Here is an 11,381-nt window from a genome sequence, read left to right on the forward strand (position 1 = left end):
GTGAAATTCGATATGATCACTGTATCCATGAATAATGTAGTCTTACGGACATCTAAATTACGCACTTATTGTTACTCTGGTGCCCTAGACATTTACATTATATTAAATCTTGAATACTAGTTATCTCTTGAAGTAATTATCCTCCGTAAATAAGACAGTCTCAACCTAAACTCATTACCCTGAACTGTTTGTCTAATCACATCACACCAGGTTACACTGACCTACTGGAAATAACCTACCGGACAAGAAAAAGAATTATGTTACACCAATAGGAGGACCTCAAGAAGACGTGTAGATGAGAGAGTTGATTTAGTCACATAATCCTCTCCATCCTAGCTATTTAAATTTTTTTGGGAGAAAACGGAGGCCAGAAGACAGCTACTTGTGTGATAATCGTAACTTTCTTTCGACAGTTCCATAGCAAACCTATGAAAAGCATTTAAATAATAGCAATGCGAGTCAAACTGCGCAACAAACATGCTTAAAATATTATTCATTGATATCATCGGTACCTCTCACGGATAAATAAAATTTAAATGAGCTCGGCATATTCACCTAGTCAATGCATCTTTGTTAGTGCCTTCGTCTGGTACTGGCTCATACAGGCCAGGCCAGTCTCAATATTTATTCTTCAAACAAGATCCTCCATCAGGCTTTTGCCTAAATTTACCAGGTTTCTCAGATTCTTCTTCGTTGAGAGAACGCTTGAACTTGCACTTTCCGGTAATTTAACCCGATTCCAATTATCCAATCTCTTAAACCTTAGTTGAATTTAAGACCTTTGTAGATTTTAAAAATATTTCAGAATTCCATAAATAGAAAATAAATTAGTTGTGTGAACTAGCTCTTGACCATTAAATTCGAAAATATCTCCTAAATTTACAATCCAAATTATAAGATGCAACTTAGAACTCTTCAATATCCAATATATGCAAACAGTATAAGATTATTCCAACCTGTAAACAACCCCCTACAACGGTATTATTTATAAGAGGAGAAACGAAGGGACCTGGATTCTTAGATAGTTCTTCTGCGATTTCGATGCTTGGAACACCACGCTGGAGACAATATCCACAATATCTGCACTTGCTTCCATATACATATCAAGTAAGGGGGTATTGCTGTTGTATGACAACCATTGAAACACACCCCACTTTGCGTCCTCAGTAGCCCTGTAACTAACTGCCTTCTCTCCGGTTCCAAGAGAAACCACCAGAAACTTGCTGGTGTCCTGTTTGAAACAAATAGCCTCATCAGTCACTATTAAGCAATTCTTGGTTGCATCAATCCACTTTAATATAACTGACCCGAATTTCGGAGGAAGGCAATGAGAAATCTGGATTGCGTGAGAGAGCCTCTCTACTCACCTCGTTTATCGCAAGTAACGTCTGCAACACCAAATCACATGACCTCTCAATTACTCACTACTGGCATTCAAATTTTAGAGTTTTGTCATACAATTTACCAATTAATTGATGAAAAGTTAAATAAATTATAAATTAAGAGAATATTCGGAAATCTGAAAAACATAAATTATTTAATTAATTTGAAAAACGCAAGTTTAAATACTCTTTACTAGATTCAGTGTATGTTTTGTGTGATCAATAAAAGAGCAGGTCATATTATTATATGGGAATTGTGATTTTTGTATCCTCTGTCTTTCCAACAAATTAATATCAAAGCAAGGAAAAACAGATTGATTAGCGACAATCTGTGTGATAGGAGAAATATATTGTTTGTCGTAGTGGTTGGGCATTAACGTTTTACAATTATAGGCAGAGCGTTATAACAGTGTTAGGCTTCGCAAACATTTGGAGCTGCCGTGAGGAGCGTTAGTACGCATACAGCGTGAACCATTCGTTGACGTTTCTAAGGAGTTCCGGGAGTTTTCAAAGGCGTATTTTTTCACACGTGTGTTAGCACGCATACAGCGTGAACCATTCGTTGACGTTTCAAAGGAGTTCTGGAAGTTCTCAGAGGCTATTTCTCACGTCGAGTACCTTTGTCATATTCACGTGGGTTGTTCCTCTTTGGAAACGAAAAGTTAACATGAATATTTACTGTGATTGTTTTATGAGGTTCACGTAATTCGTTTAAAGTTATATAAGGTGTGGTAAAATAAAAAACGAAGTTATATGAGGTGTGGTAAAATAAAAAACAAATTTTCAAAAGAATTACGAAAGGGGTTATTATAAAGTTTTTTTTATATATAATAATTTTTCTGTTTTTTTTTTTCTTAAAAGAAAAATACTTATTGAAAGAAGTATTAGTTTTTTGAGGAGAAATTTAGGGTATTTTTTTTAAAAAGGGATATTTTTAGAGAAAGATGGCTTTTTCAAATTTCCAGCCCCAGTTCCCAACATTTACAGGGAAAGATTATGACATGTGGGCCATTAAGATGACAACCATGTTGCAGTCACATGATGTTTGGGTTTATGTCAAATTTGGGTTTCCAAAACCTATGAACGAAGAAGAAGAACAAGCTCTCAGTAATGCAGAGAGCGAACAATGGAAGAAAGACAAGAAGAATGCAGATGCCTTGCAGCTTATTCAATAGGGAGTGGACCTACCAGTGTTCTAGAAGATTATGACCACGTCTTCAGCAAAAATATCATGAGATACTTTGGCAACAAACTATAAAGGTATGACCGAAGTCAATATGATTAAGTTGCAAAATACTAGGAGAGATTTTAAAAGTCTGCAGATGAAGGACACATAGGACATCGATTCTTTCATGAATCAGGTCATAACTGTTGTAAATCAGTGAAAGATTTATGGTGAAGATATAAAATATCAAAGAGTGGTTGAGAAGGTCCTCCGATTTTTGGCTACCAAATTTGATGTTGTGGTAGCAGCCATAGAAGAAGCCAAAGATTTGGCATCATTGACAGTTGATGAGCTGATGGGATCACTTCAATCACATGAGGCAATGATAGACAGAAATAAAGATTCCACTTTAGAGAGCACTTTCAAAAGTCAGTTTTCTATCTCAAGAGACAAAGGTCGAGGCAAAAGTAGAACGAGAGGTAGAGGACAAAGCGAAAGGTATGGTGGTCAGAGAGATGACCGAGAAGAGCATGAACATGCAAGTGGAAGCAACTACAAAAGCTTCAACAATAATAAAAAAGTTGACAAATCAAAGGTGAGATGTTATTACTGCAATAAATTTGGTTATTATGCTCGTGATTGCAGGAAGAAAATAGCTAATCAAGGGAACCAGAGAGCTAATGTCACTACAGAGAGTACTCACTCTAGGTTCCTAGCTTGCCACACCATGCATTAACCTTCTGCTAATGTGTGGCTATTAGACAATGATTGCAGTAACCACATGATAGACAACAAGGATTTGGTTGTAAATTTCGATCAATATGTGAAAAGAGAGGTAAAGTTGGGGACTAACAAAACTGTGGAAGTAGATGGAAAAGGAGTGGTCAAAATTTTGACCAAGAAGGGGGAGTCAAAGACAATCTGAGAGGTATATCATGTTCCTAGTCTTAAACATAATTTGTTAAATGTTGGTCAATTGACACAAAAAGGATACAAAGTTATCTTTCAAGGTCAAGAAATTGTTACATATGACAAGCCCCCAAGCAAACCACTGATAGGAGAGGTGCAGATGACGAGGAACAAACTCTTTCCTCTAATTTTGAGTTATAGTGGTCAGGTGCACGGAAAATTTTAAAAACCCCCCCTAAATTTACATATATAATAAATGGGCGAATCTCCATCGTATATAGGAAAAATGGAAGGCGATTTTATCAATAATATGATATGTATATATAATTTTTTGGTGAATCTCTCACCAGGCATGGCGAATATTTTACTCAATTATAAAATCTTGTGTTTATTGAATACACAAATGAAATCATTGCATTTATTTAAAATATCTTTTGAAATCAAAATTACCGAAATTACATATCGATAACCTAATGGGTGTAGGATAAAATTCACCTGTGCCATTCACAGAAAGCATGAGAAAAAACCTAATACTATATATAAAACCAAGAAAAATTCAAATTCATCACTTCTAGGGACTTCATAACCACCCTACCAATACACAAGTATGTTCTTGTTTGCAATTAGAAAAATTACCCAAATTACCATCTGTTTACTCCAGCATATGTTGGAAAGTTATAGAAGGATGACTAGTGCAATCAATCCATTCCTTTTAGCCCTGGATTTGTTTCAGTTTAAAAAAGAAGTATACAAATATACTTGTCCAATGTCTATGCTTTAACCATTCACCTTAAGATGTTTTTGCAATATAATTTCCTAAGTCTATTTAATATCTTCATTATCATAAAAACCAACCTATATCCATCTTAACTCCACATCTACCACTTTTAGGGGGATGAAATCTATTTATCCCTCTGAGCACTTGGTGGACCCAGAATTAAGATGGATCAAAGATGATAGAATTTCCCCTTTAAATAGTCTATGCTCACATGAATACCATGGTATTACCATGGGTCAATACCATGGGTTATCATAAACCTGGAGCTTAAAAATTACTATTAGTAATTTATAAAAATTAATAAAATTAATAGTTGATTTTTATTTTATTTTTTATTTTAACCAAGCTAAAATGTTTAACATACATTAAATTACAACATCCATTTTTACTCTTGATCGGATCAAATATTTTTTTCACTCTATGCTAGTTTGCATATCATGATATTTAATACCTCTCGGGGGTGAGTAGATCCAGAGTAAAGATGGATCTATGCTGGTTTAATTCCCCCATTTAAATAGGCTACATTCCAAGTGAATACCATTGGTCAATACCATGTGCCATTTTGGTGAATACCATGGGTCAATACCATGTGCCATTTTTATTCTTATTAATACTAATATTAGGGTTAATAATGTTTTTTTGCATGGTATTAATAACAATCTAGTCCATGGTATTTGTTCCATAGTATTTTGCCCATTGGTTTCACCTAAATATAACGCATTTTTTGAGTGTTCGTAAATATAAGGTGACTTGTGGAGTAAATATAAAAAAATGTTTTATTTGTTTACCATACCTCCCATTTATTTATATTTTTATTAATTTACCATACCTCTTTTACAAATATGTTATTTGGCCCATAGGATTCACTTAAATAAAACCTCTTTCTTGAGCCTTCATAAATAGAACGAGGGTTATGGACTAAATATAAAAAGAGGTTTTATTTATTTACCATGCGTCTAGTTTATTTATATTTTTATTTATTTACCATACCTTTTGAGTAAGTATAAAAAGACGTTTTATTTATTTACCATACCTCCACTTTACTTATATTTTTATTTGTTTACACCCTTTCATGTATATAAGGTGACTTATGGAGTAAATATAAAAAATGTTTTATTTATTTACCATACCTCTCATTTATTTATATTTTTATTAATTTACCCTACCTTTTTTATAAATATAGTATTTAATAGGATTCACTTAAATAAAACCTATTCTTGAAAATGGGCGAATGGATTCTTTTAAATAAAACCTATTCTTGAAAATGGGCGAATGGAAGGTTGTAACTCCTAATTTCAAGGGCTAAATTTACCTTTTTTACCCTCTCCCTTAAAATAAGGTGGGCTATTTGAGGTGATTTGTCAAAATGTACTATGATACAAAATATTCCCCACTAAAAATTTAAAACCCCTTAATTTCGCCAAAGGGCAAACATTCACCCCTAAAAATTTCTATGGTCAGGTGAGTTCTTTTATAGTTGCATGTTCTGATGATTATTGGTTATGGCACTTTCGATTTGGACACTTGCACTTTTCGGGTTTAAGATTGTTGCAATAGAAACAGATGGTTAGAGAGTTACCTCCCATGAAAGAGCCTGCTAGTACTTGTGAGTGTTGCATCTTGGCAAAACAACACCGTGAAAGATTTCCAAATGGAGTTGCATACAGAGCAAAGCAACCTCTTGAGATGGTGCATACAGACTTGTGTGGACCTATGAGGACATAGTCGATTGGTGGAAGTTGCTACTTCCTAAGTTTCATTGATGACTACAGCAGAAAAACGTGGGTTTACTTTTTGAAGCAGAAGTCTGAAACTTTTTCAAAGTTCAAATAATTCAAAGCCGTAGTAGAGAACGAAAGTGATCGACAGATCAAAGTATTGAGTTCAGATCGTGGTGGATAATATGACTCAAAGGCATTCCATGATTATTGCAAACAACATGGGATTAGAAGACAATTTACAACCAGGTACACATCGCATTAGAATGGTGTAGCAGAGAGAAAGAACAAAACAGTTATGAACCTGGTAAGAAGCATGTTGAAAGGACGAAACTTGTCTAATGAGTATTGGGCAGAAGCAGTTGCATGTGCTATTTATGTAATCAACAGATCTCCTACAAAGAGTGTGATGAACAGAGTACCAGAACAAGCATGGTGAGGTATGCATTGTAGTGTATCTCACCTCAGAGTATTTGGATGTGTAGCTTATGCACATGTACCTAAGGAGCGAAGAGGCAAATTGGATGATAAAAGTGAAAAATGGATATTCATTAGTTATAGTGAGCAATCAAAATGTTACAAATTGTATAACCCTGTCTGAAAGAAAACTATAATTAGCAAAGATGTTGTGTTCAAGGAACAAGAGTCATGGAATTGAATTGTAGACAAAACAGTTGATGCACAAGTGCCATGGATGGAAGAATATGATGTAATAGAAAAGAAGCAGCAAGAATAATAGGTGAAGACACCAAACATAGACACACCAACAAGGACTCCAAGATTTTCAGAGCAGCATGGATCCTCAAGTAGATCAACAGATCAAGATTCTCCCAGCGATCAATTAGGGGATGAATGAAGTAATGGTAAGAGAAAGATGAGAAGTCTGAAAGATATTTATGATGATTTGGATGTTAGTTCAAATTTTGCATTGTTATCATTCCAACCTTCTTCGTTTGAAGAAGAAATCAAAGATGAAAATTGGGTGCAAGCCATGGATGAAGAAATTGAAGCTATTGAAAAGAACGACACATGAGATTTGGTTGATTTACCAAATGACAAAAATCTCATTGGTGTGAAGTGGGTGTACAAGACAAAATTGAATGAGAAAGGTGAAATTGACATATTTAAAGCAAGACTTGTAGCAAAAGGATTCTTGCAGCAACCAAGAATAGACTTTGGAGAAAATTTTGCTCCGGTAGCCAGATTGGATACTGTAAGAGGACTTATAGCCATAGCAACTCAGAACAAGTGGAAAGTATATCAGATGGATGTGAAATTAGCCTTCTTGAATGTAATTCTAGAAGAAGAAATTTATGTGCAGCAGCCTCTAGGATATGAAGTTAAAAGAAATGAGGAAAAAGTTTATAGGTTGAAGAAAACGCTCTATGGACTGAAGCAAGCACCTAGAGCTTGGTATAGCAGAATCAACACCTACATGATTAAGAATGGATTTTGCAGAAGCAACATTGAGCCTACCTTATACACAAAGGTAAATGACCATGGCCAGATTTTGATTTCTTGCTTATATGTTGATGACATGATTTTTATAGGTGATTTTGACATAAATAAGTTTAAAGTAGCCATGATGAAAGAATTTGAGATAATAGATCTTGGTCTCATGAAATATTTTCTTGGCATAGGAGTTGACGAGTCTGAAAAAAGAAATTTTATTTGTCAAAATAAAATTCCAAAGGTTTGTTGAAAGTATTCAGGATGGAAAATTGCAAACCTATCCCTACACCAATTGCAACAGGTACAAAGTTAAGCAAGGATGATGAAGGATCATATGTCAATCAAACTTTATTCAAAAGATTGGTTGGTAGCCTCATGTATTTCACAGCTACAAGACAGGATATCATGCAAGGAGTGTGTTTGATTTCCAGATTTATGGAGACTCCAAAAGACACACATTGGAGCGCAGGAAAACGAATTCTAAGATACATAGCAGGAACTAGAGATTGTGGCATAATGTATGCAAACACAGAAAATAAAGATTTGATTGGATACACAGATAGTGATTTTGCAGGAAGTTTGGATGATAGGAAGAGCACTTCTGGTTTTGTGTTCCACCTTGGTTCTGGTGTGATTTCATGGGCATCTAAGAAGCAGCCAATTGTGACACTTTCGTCAGTAGAAGCAGAATATGTAGCAGCAACATCAGCAACATGTCAAACACTGTGGTTAAGAAGAGTACTTGATGGACTCAAGCAGAAACAAGAAGGATCAACAACAATAGATTGTGACAACAACTCAGCAATTGCACTATGCAAGAATAGTGTGGTTCATTAGAAAAACAAGCATATTGATACTAGATATCACTTTATTAGAGAACTTGTGAGCAATGGAGAAGTTCAATTCGCTGATATATTTACTAAGTTATTTGCACAAGATGTGTTTAAGTTTCATAGAAGAAACTTAGGTGTTGTAAGCCTAGCTGAGACATAGACCAGCAGGCATGTTTGAGTTGCCATGAGTTATATTTTAGTTTAGTAGTGGTAATTAAGGGGGATGGTTGAAATAAGATAATTACTCCTGCATGAGGAGTTAGAATAAAATAAAGAGTCAGTTAACTGAGTGGTTGCATGATTGAGTGTTTGACTGTTGAGCTAAGTGAGTGTTTGAGTGTTGAGTTAAGTGATAACGACTTTGACCGTATGACTGCATTAGCTAGTTGGAAAATGTTTAAATACCCTTCACGAGATTCATTGTAATCATTATGTGTTGTGTGATCAATAGAAGAGTAGTAGCTCATATTTTATGTGTGAATTGTGTTTCTTGTCTCCTCTGCCTTTCCAACACTTATTTAGTCTAGCTCTTGTACCAAATTCAAAATCTATATTTCCCAAACATTACTTACAGGATTGGTTGCCGCAACTCCGCCATCAACGAGATTAAAACTTTCGGTATTTGCCATGGAATACTTACAGGATTGGTTGCCGCAATTCCGCCATCAACGAGATTAAAACTTTCGGTATTTGCCATGGAATCTTTCGTTTCAAAGTAATAAGCAGGAAGATATGTGGGAGCTGCTGAACTTCCAATGCAGACATCAGCCAAAAATGCATCTTTCAAGACCGGCTGTTTGGCCTGCAAAGAGATTTATGATATCATAATTACATTAACTCGGGTTAGAAAACATTTCTATTTTAAAATTATGTGAGGAAAAAAATTACCGCAAAAGTTGTGAATATTGCGGGTTCCTGAGACACGATGTCATATGCCGGAATGATGACATTAGTTAGCGTCTGGTGCAATCTGTGTATTCTTCATATTCATCTTGATGAGCTTGTGCAGGTATTCTCCGGAATATATTGGGCCAAAGAGAGCAAGCAGAAATTCCAGGCAACCTCTGTAAATAACTCATTTTAATAAACATGGTTGTTGTTTGGAACATAACAATTTTAAAAACTAAAGAAGAATAAAATGTTGGACTCTTAGGTAATGTCCTTTGCAACAAATAGAGGACGATTTTTTTCATTTGGAGCGGCTAACATGACAGTGACCAAACCTCCAGTGCTTGTGCCGGCAATAACGTCGAAATAATCAGCTATCCTACCTCTGGACCGTCAAGTTCCTATTATATTGGCACAACTCACTTTTTCATATGTAATAATACCATATCCGTTGTTATTGAAAGCTAATTCAACCTTTTCCAAGTTGAACGTGGTTTAGAGTAATCAATACCTGAAGCTTTGCGTCCAAGAATTCAAGGATAGTTGCTGGAACAATCCCTCGGACTCCACCTCCATCCTCCTTCAATAATTAGAATTGTTAGCATATTTCCAGGATATGGTGGGGATTCCTGCATGACATAGCCTTGGCTAATGTTCGATGACTGTCAAGTTCCTTCAACATAGCCTTGGCTAATGTTCGATGACTGTCAAATACTTCTATATAAACAGAAGATATATTGAATGAATGAAAGTTGTTTATGCTGAATATATTTCAGTGGAGAGGATGTAGTTTATGTGGGATGCGTTGAGTGCACTCGTGTAATATTTACAAATATCCATACCTGGTCCATTTCAAGTAAATTATTAAAGGGGATCCTTATATCGATTGCTGATTTCAGATATGGGCGCGGTCAATTATTTGATCGCCGCTCCAATGTTTGTTTGATTGCTTAATATTTGGATAACCAGCAGTGACATAAGCTCGAGGGTAAATTATACGCTACAATTGTGTCTTGAAGCTTCATCTTAGTGTTCACGTTATCAAAAATCAAAATAAAATAAGATAAAGAAATTGCTGTTTAACAGGAAAATTCAGGCAATCTCGCTTCTGAACTCGCAGGAATAATGGCGCAATCGTTTGAACAAGAGCACATTACTCTAGCTTCCTGGACTGGTAGCTAGTTGTAGGTATTTGTGGGTTCATATCAGAATTAGAGAATTGTACTAAAGTCACTTTATCATGTTAGACCAACAACACTCATGCATGCGCTGGATGTGGATGATTTTGCTTCCAGATTTCCAGATACGGTTTATATGTTGCTTATTTTGCGTGCATGCCTGGTAGAGTACTTTGTAAGTTACTAATGGTTTCCTTTTTATAGAAGTTCAAAATATATATTTAATAAAAATTTAGAGCGTAGTCAATTGCTTCTACGAAATGGGAATACGCTAACACTTTTCCGGTTCTGACAATGCCTCGACAGTCGCACCCCGTCAACATTTCACGTGAATCACCAGCAATGGAGAGATTGTCGAACGTGTACGAGAAGGTCAAAATTTGTGAAGATACCGTTCTTTGGCAGCAACAATAGCTTTGCCGGAAACCTTACATAATTGGGATTATGGGGTTGGCGTTATTTTTTGTCTCTACCTTGGATCTCCACGACAGTTCATTTATCGCTTACAGTGGAAATCTTAATGGAACTGTGAAGGTGTGGACGGGTCGTATGCTCGAACGGCGACCACCATTCCAGTGGCACCTTCGCTTTCTTTTCATCTGCTTTTCATGTTTATTTGGAGTATAACATCATATATATATATATATATATATATAAATAATAATATATTTAAAAATAAAATTTCAAAATTATTTAATAAATTTAAATTAATATATAAAAATTAAAAACATCCTTTTTAAAATAGTAATATTAGTGATAGCATATAGTAAAGTAATGGTTTATATCTATATATATATATGCACGAACTTTGGAGTAGCTTTTGTTTCAAAAAATTTTCCAATTAGTAAAGTTAAAGTTGTGTGGGTTATGTTTTGTCTTTTTTACATAAATTAGAGTCACTATAAAGAGAGGGATTTGAATGTATTGTGTTTTGTTTCAAATATTTTCCCCATTTTGAATTAATATCGTAAAAAATTATTTTATAATATTAATATACATAAAAATTTGTTAAAATTATAACATAATATTAAAGCTGAAAAATTATCAATAAAATAAGAAGAAATGGTTTAATTATTTT

At 34.9% G+C, this 11,381-nt stretch overlaps 1 protein-coding gene across 1 annotated transcript; it reads right to left on the reverse strand.

Annotated features, from left to right (window-relative positions):
* Positions 1–985: 985 nt before the first annotated feature.
* LOC149235325 (patatin-like protein 2) lies at positions 986–9,701 on the reverse strand. Its single transcript, XM_089368517.1, has 6 exons — positions 9,637–9,701; positions 9,445–9,510; positions 9,126–9,207; positions 8,878–9,039; positions 1,308–1,388; positions 986–1,231 (listed from the first exon to the last, which is right to left on the reverse strand). The coding sequence occupies exons 1-6, from the start codon at positions 9,699–9,701 to the stop codon at positions 986–988; spliced, it is 702 nt and encodes a 233-aa protein (XP_089224643.1).
* Between the last annotated feature and the right edge of the window lie 1,680 nt (positions 9,702–11,381).

This window comes from Pinus tabuliformis, chromosome 8, assembly GCF_031772625.1.
Source record: "Pinus tabuliformis cultivar Carrire ecotype Pingquan chromosome 8, CPIR1, whole genome shotgun sequence".
Lineage (NCBI taxonomy): Eukaryota > Viridiplantae > Streptophyta > Pinopsida > Pinales > Pinaceae > Pinus > Pinus tabuliformis.

Excerpts from the sequence above, each read along its gene's own strand:
- LOC149235325 (XM_089368517.1), bottom strand. The coding sequence starts at position 9,701 with ATGGAGGTGGAGTCCGAGGGATTGTTCCAGCAACTATCCTTGAATTCT. Across the intron at positions 9,511-9,636 it reads TCTTGGACGCAAAGCTTCAG|AGGTAGGATAGCTGATTATT; the intron begins GTATTGATTACT and ends TTGACGGTCCAG. Across the intron at positions 1,389-8,877 it reads GAATTGCGGCAACCAATCCT|ACGTTACTTGCGATAAACGA; the intron begins GTAAGTATTCCA and ends TTGGTGTTGCAG.